Source organism: Phragmites australis, chromosome 1, assembly GCF_958298935.1.
Source record: "Phragmites australis chromosome 1, lpPhrAust1.1, whole genome shotgun sequence".
Taxonomy (NCBI): Eukaryota; Viridiplantae; Streptophyta; class Magnoliopsida; order Poales; family Poaceae; genus Phragmites; species Phragmites australis.
In genome coordinates, this window is record NC_084921.1 from 14158985 (window position 1) to 14182193 (window position 23209).

The 23209-nt window shown below is 40.7% G+C and overlaps 1 protein-coding gene across 3 annotated transcripts; it reads left to right on the forward strand.

The window, feature by feature from the left end:
• The first annotated feature begins 8622 nt into the window (after window positions 1-8622).
• LOC133910639 (squamosa promoter-binding-like protein 1) lies at window positions 8623-13864 on the forward strand. 3 transcript variants are annotated; one of them, XM_062352969.1, is made up of 12 exons: window positions 8623-8923; window positions 9048-9642; window positions 10264-10445; window positions 10564-10779; window positions 10874-10938; window positions 11035-11109; window positions 11222-11329; window positions 11466-11583; window positions 11701-11842; window positions 11920-12061; window positions 12137-12757; window positions 13162-13864. In XM_062352969.1, the coding sequence occupies exons 2-12, from the start codon at window positions 9134-9136 to the stop codon at window positions 13618-13620; spliced, it is 2637 nt and encodes an 878-aa protein (XP_062208953.1). In that variant the 5' UTR covers window positions 8623-8923; window positions 9048-9133; the 3' UTR covers window positions 13621-13864. The 3 variants fall into 3 exon arrangements, with proteins under 3 accessions (XP_062208953.1, XP_062208948.1, XP_062208958.1); XM_062352964.1 differs by having other exon boundaries at window positions 8624-8923; window positions 10871-10938; XM_062352974.1 differs by lacking the exon at window positions 11222-11329 and having other exon boundaries at window positions 8624-8923; window positions 10871-10938.
• Window positions 13865-23209: the final 9345 nt, after the last annotated feature.

The following is a 23209-nucleotide window of genomic DNA, read 5'->3' on the forward strand; positions in this document are numbered from 1 at the left end:
CATTTTGCAACAATTCGTTAAGTTCATATTTGATAAAAAAAGCTTGACTTGGTGACAAGAACACATCCTCACCCTTACTACATTCAGTGATTCAACAACAACAGTAAGGTGAAGGTAATGCAAACAGGTAGAGTGCATTTTTTAATTGGTTCATACCATAATTGTGTTGATTTTGATATAGTGCCAATGCAAGCATGCTCACTTTTGTTAGGATGACCATGAGAGTTTGATACTGATGCAACATATCATGATAGAAGTAATAAGTACGCCCTCATGCATAAAGGAAAGAAAATAATTTTTTCTACCTTTAACCCTTGCTGAAATTCTAAAATGTGAAAAAAAGATAGCTGAAAAATAAGAGAAAAGAGTACAAGCATAAATATGAAAATTAGCAAGTAGAAAAACTTATTTTTCCAAAAAAAAAGGAGAAAGCAACAACAAATTCTAAGTTAGATGAAATTAAATTGAAATGGTATGTTATGTTTACCACTAAATCTAATCTTGCTAGAATTTATAATAATGAGCTGACATGTTATGCTTTGAAATGCAAAAATGCCTTAGTTACAATTGAGGATATATCTAGTTCTCTTTCCTCCCGCTGTTGCTAACCTTTTGCAAGATAACAAAATTAACAAAGCAATGGATGAAGAGAAGAAGAACAAGGATAAAGAGGAGACACTAGCAGCCCCATGCATGTTTAAAAAAGATACAAATGCTAATGCACCTATATCAGCTGAGAAAGAAAACAAATGTAACGAGAAACTTGCTACAATCACTCAATGTGAGAATTGTTTTGACATGCACAAATTGTCCACCAATGATGTTAATGTAGAGCAAGGTTAGTGGAACCAATTCTTGAATTATATTTGTTGAATGATGATTTACTTGTTGTTCTTTCTGAGTTATATTATAATGCTTCACCTATATCACAACCATAACTTGTGCATGGACAAGTTAATTCTGTTTTACAAATGAATACTTGTTCTGAAATTAAACATGTTTAATGCATTGCTAGTGAGAAAAAAGAGCTGAAATTACTATCTTCTCTAAACACTTTAGGTTATATTGAATTTGATGTTTTTTATGATCTAAATAGTTTAGAGGTGAATTTAAAACTTAATTGTGACTTGCTATGTTTGTCACAAAATACTTTTCATGTTATCAGTAAAGACAATGATAAAGAACAGTATATGGTGATTGAATTTATATTTGTTTAAATCTAAAACCTTCTACTATCATGCCACAAAGTGAACATTTAGAGGACTATAGTACCACTATAATATCATGTCAAGTTTTTCTAGTTCTGTTTGCAACCTACGGAATAGTTCTCATGAGTGGGCGCATTGTTGGATGTTGCGATATACCACAAACATTGTTTCATTTTTCTTTGTAAAAAAGATACAAATTGATATCAGGTTGCAATGCAATACTATATTTTTTAAAGAAGGGGATCGAGAAGTGACACATGCATACATTGTACCAATTTTGTCTAGTATGGCAAACTATAATTAGGTACAATCACTTTAAAGAGAATTGTAATTATTTGATAAAAAACTTATGATATTACATAACAAGAGTTCCTTATGTATTTTGCTTTGTGTAAAGTTTATGATCAAAATAATGCTATACACAAATCGAGGATGATTTATTGTAAATAAGGGGAGAATGATGAGGACACCACTCCTTCGTATACACACAAGATGAACTTGTTTCTCGTTGTTAATATTTTCATGGTAGAGGATGAGATACTACTGAATTATTTTGATATTTTGCTTAGAAACCTGTGAGGAACACCACAACCTCATCTGGACGTTACCCCTCAAAGGCCAAGTCTATTTGGACTTCAAGTCGTTCCCAAGTTAGACTCCAAGACTCCAAACTCAGTTCAGAGTCTCAGGACATCATGTTAATAAAAAATAGATATAACTTTCGTATACGGAGTTCAATTGAGGCATTCTTGGACCTACTAGAAAGCTTATGACAAGTCCTTTCTAATGGATCTAGTATCACCCTTATATTCCTTATAGTTTAATCATAGTTAATAAAATAAGTTGTTGTGTCACCGTTGTGGGTCTTGTCGGGTCCTGTAAGCGTGTCGGGGTCGAAGTCCAGGTTGCGTATGCCTCTCCCCATGGCTGAACAACCCTAGGTTGACCTCCTCACATCCTCTTATATATACAATAGTCATCATTATTTAGGCTCAGGTTTTTCTTAGATTATTCTATTTTAGATAGTTTCACCGTATATCAGTTTGTGGAACCTAACTTCAAGTTCTTTATTGGTAATTAGCAATATTCAGATTGTATCTATCGTATTCTTACTTGTGTTCTTGATTCGCTTGCAAGAAAAACTTTCTTGGTGAAGTCGACCTTGTTCGGCACGGTTGATAACCATAGAGTAGTGGTGTAGTGGTTGTGAGAGTTCTCGGTCTATTCTGGTCGGAGCCTTTGGATCATAAACGTCGAAACTCCACTAAATTAACTTATCACATTTACCTTTCGAAAGATCGGGCAACACCCGCATCAATATATTTTGCCTTCCATTATATGTATGCACAAATTTAGGGGGAGTATATAGTCTATGTTGCGAGACTTTATAAATTTTGATTCATATGTCTTCCCTTATGCTTTTAATATTTTCCCTTTTTGGTGTTTGATTTCAAAGCGGGAGATTTTTTAGGACGAAAGCAAGTAAGGCATATTTGAATTGGTATCAAGAGGGATGCAATGGTTGGTACCAAATGGAAGAGAATAAATGGTCATTGAATTAAGGGGGAACCTTACATTCAGCATAACCTTGAAAGGGGGATGAGAAATAAGAAGTCAAGGTGAGAGCAATGTATCTTTAATTTTTGTTCTTATCATGCATCCAAGCATGCAATCGTATTTAATTCTATTTTTATCTCTTGCTTTTGTTGTGCTATCATCAATCACAAAAAGAGGAGGTTGAAAGATCAATGACCTTAGCATAGGGTTAGTATGTTTTGGTGATTAATGCCAACAAGATCATTGTGTATAACAAAGTTTGTTAACATGCAAAGATTTAGTCTCATGAATGAAGAAGATGGACTTAAGGTTCCAAGCACTTCAAAGTATTCAACATTAAGGTCAAAGAAAAGCTTACTAAATTCATAAGGACCTACCCTTTAGACAACTGATCATGATGTTGAGAATATCACTTATGTGGATAGGTTTATTTTATTTGATCATACTATAAGGAGGGATTTAGATTTAATAGTTTGATCTAGTGTCTTTAGGTTAGTTACCTAATATGTGATGCACACTAGGGTTATCTAGTTTAAACATACCAAGAGAAGTCTCAAGACATCAAAGAACCAAAGCCGGGATAAAGAGAAGAATGGATTAGACTTGTCCCATGAATTTGAATTTCATCAAATGGGACTGAGCTTAGGATCTCAGTAGAAATATGTAGAACTTTTCACAAGCTTTCCGTAGTCTAATATCATTAAAATATGAGCTCGAAGTAAAAAACATTATGGCCGAAAGACAAATTACAATTTTTGGGGTCACCGCATGTTACGGTGAGGTCAACGCATTTAGGTGTCAATTGAATTTTTCAAAACTAATTTAGCTCAAGGAGCCACAAGAAGATTTGTAAAGATCCTTGTAAGTTTTCTATAGATACTAAGATAATCAAAATCAGAGTTTAGAGCAAGGAGTTATGGCCAAAATACGGAGGGCTACATTGCATGTTACGGTGGGCACTGCATGATACGGTGACATAGGACGATGTACCATAATATGACTCCAGAAAAGGCTGGTTTTTAGGCTCCTACTCACTGCACGATGTTGTGGGGTCACCGTATGATGCGGTGACAAGGAATTGAATTGTAACGTCTAGTTTATCCTCTCCAGCGACTAGTTTTTGGGATTCGCTATATAAATATCCCTCCAAAAACCATTTAAGGTTGCTAGATCTCAAGGGAAGGTTCACACATATATTTAGAGTTTCTTATCCACAAAGTTGATGATAATGAAGATCAAGGCAATTAGCACAAGATTAAAGACTTAATTAGTGCTAGTTAGGTCTAGTGTGCATCTAGCTAGGTGATTAGCTTAGACTTGGATCAAGTGAGTGATCCACACTTGTTACTCTTGGTGTTTACCTACATCTAGAAAGCTTGGTTGTGGTATGTTTTGCGATACCTTCCAACCAATTTTGTAGAGAGGCCATGAGCTTTGTATGTGGGAGGAGTGACCCATAATGGAACGGCGAAGCACTACCATAGTGAAGATGACGGTGAGCATCCGGGGTAAGACCTAGTAGGAGATCTGCTTGATTGTGGGGAGATCTAATGGCAGGACCCATGGAGTAGTCGACTAGGGAGCCTGTCCTTTGCGAGGGGCTCCAACGTGAACTAGGGGTGAGAGGCAACTCATCAATACCATGAGAAAAAGTTGTCGTACTGAGTTTGTACTCTCTAACTCATTTACATTCCACACTTATTTATTGCGCTGTTAAATTCTACATTCACATTTCCTATACTTGCTATGTGTAGTTTGTAGGATTGGAACTTAATGTACAAAACTTTATTGCGTTGGAGTAGGCACATTAGACCTACATCATATTTAAATAGAAATTGGTTTAGGTTTATCTTGTTGATTTGAGCCAATTAGTTAGCGAGACAGAGGACATTGATAGTGAATCCATAATGGGAGCCCACACCGGAGCAGGGGAGCAATAAGGTGGTACCAAAGAAGAGAGAGGAGAAACACTAAAGAAGTCTCAAGGAGGAAGATGCTCCTTGGGCGATTTGATTTTCGCCCAATAGTGGAGGAGCGCCAAGTGTATTCAATCACATTTATACTCAATTTTGGTTAAATAGGATATTTTGCTGACTATAACAGTGAAGTAGGCAAGGTTGGTATTGATTTGGCCGCAATTACATAAAAGCAACCTTGTGAAGAAGGGCGCCATGTACTCCTAGCTTGGACCCACCTCCACTCATGGATTCCATAGTGACATCTTGCATTTCACGTAGAGTGTGGATATACATCAAGACCACGTAAGTTTGAATCTACTGTGATGCAATTTTAGATGTCTATTTTTATTTTATCTCTACTACTTAAAAAAAATACACAGTGATCCGTTCTCAACAGACAGGATGTCCTGCCACCTAGGCCATATGAGCCGCGCAACACCGTCCTACGTAGCAGGAGCACGCCCACTTGGGCTCCTGCACCAAGGCCCGCCCCACCGAGCTAGGCCGCGCAAGCCTCTTGCCTCGTTGGGCCACCGCGCCCCTCATACGCCTAGGCTGTCCTTCTCCGTGGCACACTTCCAACCACACAGGCTGCTCCAGGAGCCTAGGCCGCTCGGCCTAGCCGCCCTCCACCGTAGCCCCGCCTGGGCTACTGCCCACAACAGTCGAGCCGACCTGGGATAGCACCAGCCACCAAGCTCTGCCTTGGCCTGCTCACCTCTACATATGAACAAACACTTATGAGCCAACGCACTTTTGAGCCGCTTGCCACACGCATAGGCCCCACACGCACCTGCTAAAATAGCCGGTAACTCCAGCAGCCTTTCCATGCGTAACAAAACACGATCTGTACGTGCCTGAGACACCAAAACCACATGGTCCGTCTTGCATGCCTGATCAGGAGAGATGTTTGTTGAAAGAAAAAAACTTTATTTTGTGTAAATTTTTAGCTCCCGTTACAACGCACGGATACTCAACTTTGTTTCATGTAAATTTCTTATGGTTCTCAGCGTTTGCCGATTTAACTCACAACTTTGATATTACACTATGTATAGTTTATATTTCCGTTGCAACACACGGATGATCACCTAGTAAATTAAACATGTAGTCCCTCGTACGTGTGTTTCATTAGAACATCTTGTCTTTCTCCTTGATAGAATGGTATGTCAAACTCACCCTTCTTTTCTGAATTCCATTCAATTTCTTTATCCTAGTCACAGGGTGGAAGAGAGATAGGGTACAGGAACCGACTGTATATAGGGTACAGGAACCTTGCCTTGCCATGATCTCTTCTCATTTGTTGGAAAAGAGATAGGGTAAAGAACCGACTGTACATAGTCCTACCTATATTAAGTTTTATGTAGGAATCAACTATAACATATTTTTTATGTTCTTGTTTATAACTAACTATACTAATTTAATTAGTACAGTTAGTTTATAGTAAGACTAATTGTAAAATATTATAGCCAGTTTATGTCACAAATTAACTGAAATAGTCTATTAGTATAGTTGGTTCTTGATTAGATGGTTACTTTTAGTTGGTGTAAGCTACAGAACCAACTGTGGTAGATTTATTATCATCGGTTCCAAAAATTGACTGTAATCCGCTCACGGGAAAAAAAATATTTCTTTACTAGTGGGTACAACCTTGCCTTGCGGTATCCTCTTCTCCTTTCTTTCTCCCGTGATTTGTGATTTTGGATTAAACTTTTTATTTTCACCTTGTTTGGATAAGAGTTCTATCCTGCAGATTGATTTGACTCAAATGGTATATTGCTATTCATTACCGTCATTTTGTTGAAAGAGTCTTTTACGGTACTCCACAGGGGTGAAGTTGCTTTAAATTTTGGCCCTTGATTTTTGACGCCTAAATTGGACTAATAGCACGTCCAAACCAGGAAGTCTTCAGTAATTGTACTCCACAAATCAAGGAGTTGATTCAGTTTGCTTATTACGTCCCATGAAATTAATTTATGAATCCAATTTTCTTCCCTTTTTTAAGATCACGGCTGCAAGTTCAATTCCATTCCGAAGATCACGGTTGCAGCTATAACAAGTCATTTCATATTCTATGCTTCACATAAAAATTTAATGCAAATATGTTATTTAGGATACAATTTAAACTGAACCATTATTCAAATCGTAATCTTTTACATATTATATAAGAGACAAATGAATTTGAGTTCTAACTGCACACTACTTGAAGTTTGCATCCAAAAAACCTTTCTTTTCTTGTATAATTGATTACCTATTGAAACAAGTGAATTTGTCTAGTGCAGAAGTTTTTTTACTTGTGATGCTTCTACATGCATTTTTTAAACTTGCAATAATTCCGTCTTGTTTGAAACTAGAGCAATTGATACTCGGCAACTTTCTAATTATCTATCAAATCTTGACAAAGCTACATAGAATTGACTTCAGTTGGCCACAAAAGGGAACAAGTAATCGATTCAAATTCATATAATTTCCTTCATAAAGAAAACTGGCTACAGGTTCAGGTAAAAGGTAATTTAAACGAATGTTTTTTTTTATGATGCTCCATTGCAAATTTGATACTCATTTAATAATGCGCTATATTGACATGCTACTGTTGCCAAATTAATGATTATATGTTGACATATTAATAGGTAATTAATCATGTTAAATCGTGGCCATTGGATCGTGAGCAATTGGACGGTCCAAAGTACTGTAAAATCTCCCGTTGTCGAATCGAAGAGATTTATTTTTCATCTATTCCCTTTTACATTTCTTTGGCCGTCGACACGGCGGTCCAGTCCCGACGAGACGAGGAATGCCTCGATGATGCGTTCCTTTGTTGTGCGTTGGCAAAAGGCACTTGTCAATATGTTGTTTCTCCGCATCCAATTACCGTCTTACAGTACTTTCTATGCTTCGATCTTTATGTAGCTGACCGTTTGGATCACAGCATGGTACAGCTAAACTCGGAAAAGTCTAGCGAAATGCTTTGTTTGAGCCAAAAGAAATTGACCCTCGTGCATCGTACACGTTCTATATATCAATATATGCACCAAGGGCAAACAGGTTCTTGGTTGTGTCGTGTGTGCATGCGCCATGGCACCTTGGAAGACGTGTCTAGGAGAAGCCGGCGTCGACTGGGCACAGGGATGTGAGCATCATGGGAATCAAGGGGAGAGGACGGAGAACATGCTGGGTCGCTCGTAGACACGTCGGCCAAGCTTCTCGCGTGCGCTTCTCTTCGGACGGGGCACATGCGGTGGATGTGGGAGTCGGAACCGGATGCTCTGATTTTGCAAGGGTAAAATAGAGACGAACACTGATACGTGTCTATGCGAATAGGGATTTGTATTCGGAAAGCATGTAATAAAAAATACTGTAGAGGTTGATCGGAATCTCTGGTTTTAAATCATATGGTCCTCAAAATCGCGGTACTGTTGTCCTATGACATTCTCAGTCCTAGGATTTTGCTGGGAGTCTCAAGTCTGCATCTCTCTGGCCCTCGTCAGAGTTCGAAAATGCAACAGTAACTATTTGATTATCGTGGTTACAGATCAATTCTGTTCGCACTGTATTTAGAAATTAAACGATTACCAATCAAATTTAAATTCAAATGGTTATATTAAATCAAACTAAAAAGTTGATAAAATTCAACCGTTTTTATTAAATTTCACTAAATTAGTAAATCGAATTTGTACACCCTAACCCCCCCCCCCCCCCCCAACACCACATCGCAAGCGAACGGAAAATACATGGAAACATCCAAGGTGAACGGAGTACCGGCCAATCGAGAAGGACCACTGCTGCCTAGCTGCAGCGCAGCCTCGAACGCGGGCCCGACCGCCCAGCGGATTGCGAAGGCAACGAGGGGAATCACCGCGCCGCTTGCCTTGCGTCGTCTTGCTGTTCCAAGTCGTCGCTGCCCGACAGCCAGACGGGAAACAGGGGGTGGCGGCGGGGGTTCCTGCCTCCCCAGGATACTTCGGCCCGCGTTCCCCCCACCCCAGCCCTCACGCTCCTCGTCCTCATCAGTTCCACCGCTGCAGGACCCGGGAGAAGAAAAGTAGCCTCCCCTACGGTCCTACCCCACCGTACCCAATTCTTGACTTGCTCCCTCATCGCTGAGAGCGTACTACTCTGTTTCTTTTAACCATTTCGCGTCTTCCGTGTGTTGCTTGCCATGGATAACCACGGCGTCGTTCTTGCCGCCGAGCCCGAGCTAAGGTAGCTCTTGGTTCTTGTCCCTTTCTTTTGTACTCGTTTCCAAGTTGGTCTCGAGGTTGATAGCTCCTCCTATGTGTTCGTGTTTAATTCTGTGTGCTTGTTTCATCTGTTGTTGGGGATGTAGCTGAATTCTGGAGGATCAATCGTGTCAGAAAGGGAAAGAAGAAAAGGGAGAAGAGCAGGAGGGTCAGGGGAGGAAAAGAAGAGTAAATGGAAGCCGGGTTCCTGTGGAAAGAGAACGGCGACCAAACTGATGCGGCGAGAATGGCCGGCGGGCTCAAGAACAAGAGCCTCGAATGGGATTTGAACGACTGGAGATGGGACGCCAATCTGTTCCTGGCCACGCCGGTGGGCGCCGCGCCGTCCGAGTGCAGCAGCAGGGAACTAAGCCAGGCTCAGGGGGAGATCGATTTCGGCGTCGGCGTCGACAAGAGGAGGCGAGTCTCACCGGAGGACGGCAGTGCGGGGTGCAGCAATTCGGCTTTAGCAAATGGAGATAGCCATGTGGTGTCTGTTCAGAGAGCGCGGAGCAACGAGGAGAGGCCTCGGAAAGGTGCCTGCTCGAGCTCTCCTCCGTCTTGCCAGGTTGACGGCTGCCAGGCGGATCTCAGTGGTGCTAGGGACTACCATAAGAGGCACAAGGTATGTGAAGCACATACCAGGTCGAGCGTGGTTCGCATCAAGAGCGTGGAACATCGGTTCTGCCAGCAGTGCAGCAGGTTAGTCATCTGTTTCTTTGTGAGATTACCGCTGTTGATCATGTACCTTGAGAAATGCTGAACTTAGTAGGTTTTTGCCCCTGACAGAATTCTAGTTGGCGCTGATCATGTACCTTTAGAGTTTAGAAATGCTCTAGTTGTTACTATAATCTAAAATAAGTTATGAATAGCTGAAGTTATTTGAAGAGTAGCTAAAGTGATGGCTTCAATTAATAATCGGCATCTTGGGAAGGTTGGCCGTAATCGAAGCTCTATCTAATATTACAGCTAAAGGTTCACTTTGATGATGTGGCATCACAGTTTCTCACCTCTTTGCATCACAAACAAGAACACAGATATAACTCAATGACATAGCTGGGGGTATGAATGGAAATCAAAATTGTTAACTTGTTCGATTGATTGAGAAGCAATTTGCTGTAGGCATTTATATATAGTTCTCTTGTAAGTCGTAGAATTATTATGGTCTCCAAATTGAAGCGTGATACTAAATTCAAGATGTATGTAAAAGAAAGAATCGTGAGCAAAGTTGGAATTCAGATTTTCATATGCCAAACAGTATTTCAGCATCTTTTCATTCTCTCATGAGCTGAAACAAAAGGAATTATTTGTATGCCATGTTAGGTTTCACCTTCTTCAAGAATTTGATGAAGGGAAGAAGAGCTGCCGTTCACGTCTAGCAAGACATAATGGAAGGAGAAGGAAAGTTCAGCCACAGGCTGGTGTGGATGCGAATTCCATGAATGAAAATCAGTCTTTAAGCAGCACGTTATTGCTTTTGTTAAAACAACTTTCTGGGCTAGAGTGTAAGTTTCTACTTTATAGAATTCAATTAATAGGTTTAGGTACAATAATATTTCAAACCATATGCAATCCAGTCATGGTCATGCAGACATGCTAACTGAGTTCTTGTGTTGATGGCAGCTGGTAGCTCTTCTGAACAAATAAACCATCCTAATTATTTGGTTAACCTTTTGAAGAACCTTGCTGCTATTGCCAGCACACAGGCATATCAAGATATGCTAAAGAATGCAAATTCAACTTTAATATCATCAAATGCTGGTAATAATGTCGCAAATGACTTTACTGTGCATGAACAAACTAGACGACCAATTCCTGTTGGCCCTGAATCGTCAGAAGGTAAAACACTTCATTGTTTACTTGCTGCTGTTATGTATGATAAATACCAAATCTTTGAAAGAAATGATGTGTGCATAACTTGTGTTGCCAGAAGAGCCTCCAGTGAAAAGACGAGTACAGGATTTTGATTTGAATGATGTTTACATCGAAGAAGTCGAGGTAAGTTTTTTAGGTTGATTCTTTTAGATGTATTCCTGATGTTCAATTTGAGTTACCTCAATATCTCTGATGCTGTGATGCACATAACATTTGCAGAGCCGAACAGATAAAATTGTGTTCAAGCTCTTTGGAAAAGAGCCGACGGATTTTCCTGTAGATCTACGGGCACAGGTCATTTACCATGTTGCAAACTGGAACTGTGTGTTCTGTTATAAAATTTTATCCGTGAGAAGATATTAGGATGCTAATGCAAACTCTTTCATTAACTGGTTACAATTTACAGATCCTAAACTGGTTGTCACACTACCCAAGTGATATGGAGAGCTATATTAGGCCTGGTTGTGTTATTCTAACTGTTTACCTTTGCCTCCCTAATTGGATGTGGGATGAGGTAGAGTTGTAACGGAGCTTTATATATACATTTGTCTTCTCTAAAAGCATATGCGTGCAAATTTTAAACTGTGAACCTTGTATAAAGAAGCAAACTGCTTACTGTTATTTTTCTTTTCTTTTTTATTTTTCTAAAGCTTGACGATGATCCAGCTCCTTGGATAGAAAAGCTTATTAGCATGTCCAATGATGGCTTCTGGAGAACAGGATGGGTGTATGCTAGGGTACAGGACTGCCTGACACTGAGTTGCAATGGTCTGTTGTCTGTTCACTTTATATTTGGAGTACTTATTTTGCTTCCTTAATCCTTATAGGTTCTCATCATAAATTCAAGGACTAGCTTCACTTTTTTTGCTTTCCTTGTTTTGGTAGGTAGTCTTATGTTAGCATCTCCCTGGCAACCGGTAATTGGTGACAAGCATCAGAGACTGTGTGTAACCCCTATTGCAGTTGCTTGTTCTTCGACAGCAAATTTCTCCGTGAAAGGTTACAATATAGTTCAGCCAACCACAAAGTACGTATATTTTGTCACATCGACCAATCTCTGCTGACCCAAGTTTTGTTTAACTGATGGCATTAATTTCATTTTAGATTACTTTGTATATTTGGTGAGAAATATTTAATACAAGAAGAAACACAAATGCTACTTGAAGATACAACAATGCAGCAAGGCCCTCAGTGCCTGACCTTCTCTTGTTCCTTTCCTAGTATAAGTGGAAGAGGATTCATAGAGGTGCATGCTTCGAGTATTTCTTTATGTCTATTCTCATTTACCTTTTTATTCACCATTTCTTGACTCCTTTTCCAGGTTGAGGATTATGATCAAAGCAGCCTTTCTGTTCCCTTTGTTGTCACCGAAGAAGATGTATGTTCTGAGATTCGAATGTTGGAACATGAATTGAGTTTGAGTTCATTTGATGAAACCTTGGAAGGAATAGATGATCTGATGGCTTCTCGCAACCGAGCCTTACATTTTTTACAAGAAATCGGATGGCTTCTTCAAAGGAGCCACATGCGAGCTACATCTAAGCAGCCGCCACAGTATTGTACAGAGGGTTTTCCTGTTGCAAGATTTAGATGGCTGCTATCTTTTGCGATCAATCAGGAATGGTGTGCTGTCATAAGGAAGCTTCTGAACACCATGTTCCAGGGTGATATTGATCTAGATGTCCTCTCACCAGTGGAATTTTCCCTAGGAGAAGATTTACTACTTACTGCTACCAAGAAACGATCAAAGCCTTTGGTTGATTTTCTATTAAGATACACACCAACAAACCATGCTCTAGTGTACAGTGGAGACGTGGCTCCTGATCAGTTCTTGTTTACTCCTGACATGACTGGTCCGTCAAATATTACACCTCTTCATATTGCAGCCACAATGAATGATGCTACTGGTGTTCTAGATGCTTTAACTGATGATCCTCAGCAGGTAGTTTGATGTTCTTACCTGTCCTAGCTTCCTTTCTCTAAAAAAACTGCAAATCTACATTCAAAGCAGCTTAAGATTCAGATTCTTCGTGTACCTCTTTTGGAAGAAAACCTATAACAACCAATTAGTATACGAAACTAAGTCTGCACATGAAACATTTTCATCTGAAATTCATTTTCTACTTCTCAAGGAAAAAACCGCAAGGAGTTTTGTCAAAACATGGTTTGTGTGGTCAATTGATTGTTGAGTAGATCTTGTTGGGTATATCATATCACATCGAGTTCTACATAATGTGTAGGATCAATAATATTTACCCTCAACCTTTTTAAATTTACTTTGATGATTTGTTGCACATGCTGAAACTAATTGTTACTGTTTGGCTTCTATTTGCCTAAATGTCACAGCTGGGAATCAAAGCATGGAAGAATGCTCGTGATGCTACTGGGTTCACTCCTGAGGATTACGCTCGAAAGAGAGGCCACATATCCTACATTAAAATGGTTCAGGACAAAATCGACAGCAGAATACCCAAAGCTCATGTCTCTGTTGCCATCCCCAGCGGACCATCCACTACTAATGCCATCGGAAAGCATGCTATTCAATTGAAGTCTACTGATCAAACAACATTTGATGTGGAAAAAGGCCAACAAAGCATCAAGCAACCATTGAGCTGCAGACAGTGTGTCCAGCACCTCGGATACCACCCCCGGACAAACAGGTTTTTGTCGAATAGGTCTGCGGTGCTTTCCTTGGTTGCCATTGCTGCTGTCTGTGTCTGTGTGGGGTTGTTAATGAAGAGCCCACCACAAGTTGGTATCATGAAGCCTTTCCTCTGGGATCACATCAATTGGGGCCCCAAGTGATCGACTGCACAAGCAATTACAAAGCCAATTCAATGTGCGGTGAATATAGGAAGCTGCTTGTGTTGAAAATGAAGCTAAATTCTTGTAATGCGCATATTTATTAGACTAGATTGCAATATATTTTTGTTGTACAATCTGTGGAATCCATACTGCCCATGCATATGCATCCTGACTGGAAATGTAACTTTTACTGGTTCTGATTGAGAGGGAAACGTTCAAATAGCTGTCAAGGCTATGTCCAACATTTGCAATAGCAATTTCCCAAATGCCTGGGTGAACTCGGTAATATTACTATTTGTCCATCTACCACTATCGTAGAGTGGTAAGTACATGAGTTTGGATCATACTGAGATTTCTAGCTATGATAATGGAATTGTTGCGAGAGCTCAGCGATGAAGGAGCTCTAGTTGTGCAGCTTATTATCATTTTTTTAGGGAAGATAGTTTTTTCACATAAACCAAAATTTGGTCAGATCTAGGTTGAGCAGCATGGTAGGTTGCCAAATTCTCACCTTTCCCATTATTTTTGTTCCATAGTTGATGTCATTTGTCTGAGTGTCAGTGGACCAAACAAATGCCACTGATTTCTTAAGAACATAATGGCTCCAGAATGAACTACCAAAAAACCAATCAGGACACACACTAGCCTCAGTCGCATACCAACCAACACGTAGTGCTGAAAAGAGAGACAAGTCCACAGTCCAAGAGATGTTGCAACCGGATTCAGAAGTGCTCCCAGGCCAAGAAAATGTTGCAATCAGTTTTGTCAAAAGTAACAAACCAACTGATTCACGGATCAGTTTTGGCAAAGTCCATAAGCAAGAGTACTAAACATTCACTGATTCACGGATCAAGAAAGCACGAAGATGGCTTTCTTTTTTACATTAATTAGTTCCGAACTAAATCAAGCCTTGCCTTCGATCATGCGATGAAGGCAAGCCTTTCCGTCCGCGTCGCTGTCCTCTCCCTCGTGGCATCTTGAGGGACGGCGGCTGGGGCATCCATGGCGGCCGGTTTCGGCGTCGATGCGCCTGGATTCGACCTGATCTAGCATCGCCGCGCCTGGGACGGTTGGTTCTCGCTAGGCCTGGGAGCTATCGGACGGAGGCGGTGGTGAGCGCACCGTCGGCGCGCCAAACTGTGTTGTGGCGGCCTCGTGGGGGCGTTGTGGCGCTGGTCAAGCTCGTGCTGCGGGGCGCACTCCGCCGGAGAGACGACGACGAGCGATAGGCTGGGAATGTAGCGGCGATGATGGAGTGCGCGGTTGGCTCCCTCAGTTGAGCTTCTTGGGGATGCCGCGCCGACGACGACAACTGGCAGTGGCTGGTGGCGGCTGGGGGCCGGGTCTGGTCTGGGCCGGGCGGATCGACGTGGGGCCGATCAGATCCAGCCGGGGCCGCGCCGATGACGATGATGGGCGGTGGCTGGAGGCGTCTGGAGGCCAGTTCGCAGGGCAGAGGCAAGTTCGATTCGGGACGTCGCGTGGTGGTGGCCGTGTGAGGGCGGCAAGAGCTGGCATGTGAGTTGGCGCGGTGACGGCCTGCGGCGTCTTGCCTTGCTTAGCAGCGGCAGGCTCGGTGTGGTTGGTGCGGTGATTGTGGCTGCGGCGATTTTGGTGGTCGCAAGGGGTGGAGGCGGCGAAGGATTTTCGAGGTTGAGTCGGATCGGTGTTGCTGATAGGATAGCATCTAGGTATCTGTCCGTATGGTGAGGTCGTGATTTTGGTAGCGGCTCAGCGCGGCGAAGGATTTTTGAGGTTGAGTTGGATCGGTGTTGCTGAGTGCTGACAGTATCTCGGCATCTGTGCGTATGGTCAGGTCGAGATTTTGGGGCGGCTTAGCACTACGAGGATCTGTACGAGTTACAGTGCGGGGCTGCATCCCTGATAGCGAGGCAAACTAGATTCAAAATGTGGTGTCTAATGATATGTGTGGGACGCGTGTTGTGATCGAGACAATGATTGAGTGGTCTCGAAGATAATCAGATCTGGTGTGATATTTTGGTTGGTGGGTATATGCGGTGCTGCAGCAGCACTGTGACGTCGGGTCTTGCCCAGCGACGATCTTCTTGGTGTGGTGCGGTTCGCGATGAATTCCTCTACACTTCGGTCAAGACTAGGGTTTTGATGTTTGCAAGTGAGAGTCGAGTTGTGTTGGGGCTAGCGACAGCTTGGCGCCACGGTGGCGGCTAGCCCCGCATGGCGGCGGCTAGTTCAGTTCTTGGTGATATGGTATTTTTGGTGGTTAGGTGGTGCTTCGTTGATGGCGGCCGGTGTCTGATGGTTGCGGTGGTGGTGGCCTTGCAGGGCACGGTGGCTCGACGGTGGTTGGTTCGGTGAAGGGCAGCCATGCTCTTGATAATGTGGCAGGTGATGTCATGGTGGCTCGATTGTTACGATCCTATGTCCAACTGATCAAGTAGTTAATTGTTGTAGTTGCTTACTATTTTGGTTGTTGTATTTTTTTCCTTTTTCTGATTATAACCTCCTAAGACTATACTTTTATATTTTTTTCTGCTATATATTATAATAAAAACGGGCACTGTCTGATGCCGTTTGTTTAAAAAAATATCATGTGACGATGAGTTCTTCGAGTGGATTTCACGAATAAGTTTTTATGTGTATAGCAGCACTTGTTGGCAAAACCGTGATGGAAAAAGAGCGCATCCCAATTATTTATCAGTAACTTTCCCTTAATATAACATCTGTCTCACAAGTATGGTACTTTCGGTCGATTTTATTAACTAGGGAGTTGATATTCTTGCAAACTCTTTATTGCGGGCATGCATTCCATCTGCAATGACAACGCCCCTGAACACCAGGTCCTGGGAAAATAGTTCTAAACAAAGCTGTTAGGAAGGTGGTCAATGTATTATGGACATATGTATAACACGCTTCTTTCTAGTATGATGTCAAAACTAGTATATTACTACATGACTTGATGGCTAAACATTATATATATACCATATCTTATCCATGGAAATACTACTGTCTCTGTATATGTGATGTATATATTATGAAACTAGATCAGTAACTGATGATGGTAGTATTTACTCGTGCAACTGGAGAATTCCCTAGACGCTTATTACCTTCGGCAATTACATTGGCTTGCAATGGGATGGAAGCATCTTGATTCTCCAAATGTTGACAATCTTGTTTTCGTCGTCTGTAAGACATTCGATAAGGGTGTTGATGTTTAACACCTCGTGAACCTTCTTGCAACAGACCGAATCTTTTGGTGGGATTTTTTTTACGCGTTTTGTCCCGTCGTCTTTGATGTATTCATGGCAATTAGCCAAGAGTCATCTTTTATTGCACATTCTATCCCCTTGAAAGCACTCACTTTGTAGGAATACACGATTGCAAATATTAGGAGACGAGCTACGTTCTTACCAGCCATCGTGTTGCTAATCTGTGAGACCAAGTAAAGATCAAATGGATTAAACTGACTTTTGTATGTCCGATTCCTACATTTGTGCTCTTATATATAGCAAAGCATCTAGCAACTGTGAGTTCAATGCACTAGACAGATACTAAAAATCTGCGATTGGATGTAGTCAAAGATAGATACTCGTGAATTAATTGATCAATTAATGTGTATACATGGTGTTAGATTTGTTATCATTTATAAAGGATATATTATTATACAGATTTCCAACGGCTTCCTATGTATATATCTAAGATATTCATGATTACTATAAGTGAATCCCTTCATGGTCTACATATTTTGTGTTATCTATACAATAAAAGAATATGATCCTCATTTTTTTGTTTTTTGAACTTAAAAATTTGAATTCTCTTTTAGTTTGTTTGTGGCAGATACCATGCTATCAATGTTGAAGCACTAGCTATATACAAACTAAAATACAAGCATTCATTTATGAATACCTGCACATATGCTCCTTAATATCAATGCATCTGCAAAATGCTCAAGAGACACTCAAAATCCACCATCACATATAGTGAAAGATAGATACATGTGAATTAACTAATTGATTAGTTGGAGTTACGCACGGTTTTTGTCAACAATTACAAACTTCATCCTGTATGTAGTTGAAATAATATTTTCTAATTTTTATCAGCTAATAATGTGTACAAAAAATATAATATGAGAATTTTACCCCTTTTCCCCATCCGTTTCATTCATATTCTCTCTTCTACCATCAGAAAAAGAGGGTTCCCTCTTTTTTTCCATTATGCGGTTAGGTGCCTTTCCTTTTGCCACTGATGTACGATCAAGGGGTTTGAAACAAACTGGTAGGAGAATTACCTATTATATTAATAAGAAGAAGAGCCTGATAGGCAATAACGCTTAATTAATTAGGAAAAACTTAAGCTGAAAACCACAACACAACAGGCAACTACCTAGGTAAACTAGGCTTGAGGCATTGCAACTCCGCTTCAAAACAGCCCAGTGCCGAACCCAAGCCAGCCGCAAACTGAAAACACAAGGAAGAAAACTCCCAGACGACACCCCAAGAAGGTAATGATGTCAAAGACACTACCATCATCCATCTGGAAAAACTAAAATGGATTTTCACCCAGAGAACCACCTAGAGAAGAAAGCATCACAACACCGCCTCCAATGAGAGAACGACACCCGAGGGTGTCGCTGGTGTTAGCATCGACAGGAGGCCGAAGCAGGGCTTTTGCTATAGGTGTTCCCACTCTCAAAATGTGTAGAGGAGGGCAAACACGATCATGCCATAGCACATTGCAGTCACCGGAGGAGCGCCACCAACGGCACAAATGTTAGCCCCTCAAGCACATATATTCCAAAGAGACATCGCCAAGCCTCGGAGCTCCTCGCAGGCTAGGTCTGGGGGAAGAGACAGAACCAACAAAGGGAGGAGCCCATAAGCTATAAACACCGAGATGAGGACGCGCGCTGTGAGAAGAGGACCGAAGCACCATTGCCACTAAACTGACCAAACGCTAGTTCGTGCTGCCCATTGAGCCATCACCAAAGCCGCCTAGCTCTCCGCAGACAAGGTCGGGTGGAAGATCAAACAGGCAAGGGGAGGAGCTAAAGCGTCTCAGGAAGACAAGAACGGTGGCGCACGGCATGCAAGCCCGATCAACAGGCCACCCCACCTGATATGTGACATCACCAAAGTCATCTATAGCAGCAACAACATCACTTGGAATAGACTGTTGTCGAGTGAATCTGGCCAACCACCTCAAAGATCCCACGAAACGCTATTGTGTAGATCTCAGTGGTGCACCATGCATCTGACTGCCACTGCAAAGCTGGCGACCATCCACATGCCCCTTTGCGCGAAAAGAAGTGGAGATGAAGGCACAATCGGAATAGATGCCCAAAATTGACCACCCACACATGGTTCTACTAGTGGTGCACGATTTTGACCACCAACATTGTCGGTGGATGAACACCGCAAGCGGGGATCTTGAGGAACCCCCTTTGAGATTCGGCCGGAGCGCTGATTCTGGATCTACCTCGTACATGAGATTAATGCGAATGTATGAGATCTAGGCGGGACGGATGATCGTCGGCTAGTAGGAGTAAATGCTCAAGGAATTTTAGATAGGTTCGGGTCACATGGAGCGTAATACCCTACTCCTGTATGTCTGATATGCTATTAATGCTCGTGGTGATCGAGGATGTCATGAGAGGCATTCGAGCTGAGAGAACAATGCATATAAAGACAAGGTTTCGCAATGGACGCAGGAGGCGATCTGATCGTGAGAGGACGTTAAGACTAATTCGTGTTCAAGTCAGAGCAGACAGGGGAGAGTCGTGTGGTGGCTGTACTTGAGACAAGAGTTAGTGTCAGAGACGGACTCTGAGTTGGTTACATACATGCATGTATACATGTGAGATGTTGCATGCATGATTACGTGAGAGTTGTTGGCTAATTAGCTTAATTAGCGAAAGTTGTTTTCCCTCTTGTGATTAGAGGAGGATAGAGACCAGGTTGAATATGACTTGAAGTTATAGTTCGATTCGGTCACATTTGTGTGTATGACTATCCAATAAATAGAGAGGTATGCTATATTGGGTAGACAACGCAATAGAGAGAAAGATAGAGAAACCCTAGAGAGGGCTATTTTGGAATTTTGTGAAAATCCTTGTTGGATGCTTTGGAGAGATATCTTGTAAACTCACATATATAATAAAAATCAAGTTTCATAAGTTGATGAGTTGCTGATTCAGAATTTCCTCTCTGTTCTACATTTTGCGTGCTTGGTTTTGGTTTTCGATTAATTTTATGTTTTTAACGAGTTTTATCTTAGTTTAATCTATCCAAAACCTAGCTAGAATATCTAGTGTCTGACCTGAGAAAATTCCAAGTAGCTTTGATTTGATCTGAGTAGCTTTTTGGTCAACTCAACTAGATTTTAATCTACTCAATTTTAGTTGATACAGTCTACTTTGACTAGCATAATTCTTTATCCACATATCCGATTAACTTGATTCTTGTTGGAATATTTTCATATTCAAATCTAGTTTCTTCTTTCCAAATTTGAGGGCAATCCGACCAACGGATCTTTCTCTACATCATTTTTACCAAAATGTATATTCAATCTTACATCCGCAAGATCTAGGCCAGCTACGCTCTCTCAAACGGCCACCAATGCGTTGTGCCGCCATCACACGTCTCCATCACCATCACGCATCTCCGTCATTAGGAGCCTGTGACATCCACGACCTGCAATGGGTGAATAGTGCTTTCCATTCTTTGGTGATTAGAACCTGTGACTTTGAACAATTTTTTCTTTGGGTTGATCTTTGGTTGCAGGCGTTTTAGATCCGGATCGATAGATCCTGATGCTTGCAAGAAATTGAATTTTTTTGTTTCTTGTGTTTTTTGATACACAGTGTACTACCACAATGGGGGCAGCTTGATCTTTCCTTCTGGATATTGGTGGCACATAGGCTATCCAGCGACGAGCTCAGGTCAGGTGCATGCTTATTCTCTTATGTTTTAAGTTCTGTTTGATAGTTATATTAACATTTTTGTTCATGGTTGTGACCAGATCAAGTAGGACCACGGATCGTATACACAACTTTGACTAATCCCAACGTCTTATATGTGGCCTATTATCTGTGTGGAGACAGATAATTGGTTTTTTGATATTTGCTTTACTGTGTTACGCTTATGTTTTTCTTTTTCTGTGAAAATATTTTGCAACATATTACAGAAATTTTGTCTTGCGGCACATAGATATTTCATCATTGATTAGTGCTTGACTAATTTTGTTATGCAAATCAACATTTTAGTTTCTTCCCATTTTTAATTGTATTGTGTGACGATGTTAGCTCCCAATGATCTCGTGATGCTCATTTCCATTTGCTTAATTATTATTGGCACCCACAGTATGCCCCATTGATATATTGCTTGGCTGTTGCAGATTAACATTAGAATGCATGCTGCTTATCAGGATAGATGTTTGCTAGATGCCTCTTTGACAATTACTTGTTTAGTCTCTAGGGATGGTTTTGTAAAAGGGAGAAAAAAAAAGTGATAATCCAGAGATGGTTTGTAGGCGCAATAAAGAAAGAAAGTCATTTCAGTTGCCACATTCTTGCGAGATTTTGAAAATTGCAATTCATGTTGAGGATTTAATTTTCTTTGTTGTGTCATATTATTTCGTAATGTGTTATTAGTGTGGCCCTCTGTTGTTTTAATCTCAAGATGCATAACATAAATATCTTATAGCATTATTGCATGATTTGTCGGTCTTCAGGCCTGATGGATTTTATTTTTTCTTGTACCCTATCTTTAATATGATTTGTCAAAAAAAAAAAGTGATGCTCCAGAGATGGTTTGTAGGCGCAATAAAGAAAGAAAGTCGTTTCGGTTGCCACATTATTTGTGAAATTTTGAGAATTGCAATTCGTGTTGAGAATTTAATTTTCTTTGATGTGTCATATTATTTCGTAATGTGTTATTAGTGTGACTCTTTGTTGTTTTAATCTCGAGATGCATAACATAAACATCTTATAGCATTATTACATGATTTGTCAGTCTTCAGGCCTGATGGATTTTATTTTTTCTTGTACCCTATCTTTAATATGATTTGTCAACACTTTTCTGGTTCCTAATTAACTAATACTAGACTAACGGAATGGATATTTAACTATTAAAAAGAGAACTTACTGCTAAACTTATTGAAGTGGGCATTGGTTGCATTTGTAGAAACACAATGCACTCAGGGCTGTCATACGAAAATACACAACTAATTCTCCTGTGTTAAAATAAAATTGTATACATGCAGGTTAGAAGTGGTGAGGTTGAGGAGCCCATGGAGATGGCCAAGGTTGTCAGCATGGCACAGTGCCTGGCTAGGGTCCTAACCATTGCCCTGTACACAGGGCTGTCTATAAGCCTGCTGAACCATCACTATGCCTTCGCCGACAGTAGGCATCATGAGACTAGCAGCAACAACAAGAGTACATGGATCAAGGGGACGTTCCGATGCGATCAAGGTGGCTTTTGAAGTCTTTGATGAATGCATAGTTCAGGATAATCATGTTTTTAGTAGAACATGGTATAAAATACCTTTTGAAGTCTGTGATGACTACATGCATGACAAGATGTAGACATGCTTATATTTTGCACCTATGAACTTGACCCGTGCTGTCTATATTTTTGTGAAAGATTATGTGACTTGATGTAATGAGATGGTCTAAATGTTCATATTGTTATGTAATATGTTTCTATATTGCTAATGTTCTCAGGGGATGCGTGATGATATAGAGAGAACTATACGATGATTTCTTTATTTCATCATAGACAAGCAATGGCTGTGGGAATTTTAGTGACGGAACACAAGCCAATAACGACGTTTAATCTCACATTGCATGACAAATAAAATATCCGAATAGTCTCTCTTACATGATGATATTATAATCATCATAAAAATGTAATACATTCTATGATGATTTCGTGGACTTCGTCACTAAGTATATTCTATGATGCAGATTCTGTGACGAAGCGAGTGACATAGAAAGTATGTCATTATTATTATTTTATGATAAAAATATCGTTATATTGTGACGATCAACATCGATAATCAGATTTCTTGTAGTGCACTGAGAGTATGTTGGACATAGCTATAGATTGTTATAAAAAAAATATTTAGTTATGAAGATAGAGGATCTTGACTGAAAGCAAACTTTTACGTGTTTTGATTGAGAGGACAAGGTCAAATAAGGTTTAGCTGTTTTAGGTTGTGTCCAACATGCGCAACAGCAGCTTACCAAATGCTTGAAGCAAATTGAGTAATATTACTGTTACCACTATCCTAGAGTGCTACAGTACATGAGCACTACATAAGTTTGGATCCTACTGATTCAAGCTAGGTTGATCTTGGAACCATGTAATCAGTCAAAGATAAAACATCCTCTAGTTATCATGCTTATTATCATTTTTTTGGAAGATTGTTTGTTCATATAGAAAAGAATTGGTAAGATCTAGGTTGAGCATCATGGTAGGCAACCAAATGCTCAATTTATCCCATCATTTTCATTCCATAGTTGATGCCTTTTAACGGAGTGTCAGTGGACCAGACAAATTCCACTGATTTCTTAGGAACGTAATGGCGCCAAATTACCCACCAGAAAACT

Excerpts from the sequence above, each read along its gene's own strand:
- LOC133910639 (XM_062352964.1), top strand. The coding sequence starts at position 9,134 with ATGGAAGCCGGGTTCCTGTGGAAAGAGAACGGCGACCAAACTGATGCG. Across the intron at positions 10,939-11,034 it reads TTTACATCGAAGAAGTCGAG|AGCCGAACAGATAAAATTGT; the intron begins GTAAGTTTTTTA and ends TAACATTTGCAG. Across the intron at positions 11,584-11,700 it reads CCTGACACTGAGTTGCAATG|GTAGTCTTATGTTAGCATCT; the intron begins GTCTGTTGTCTG and ends TTGTTTTGGTAG.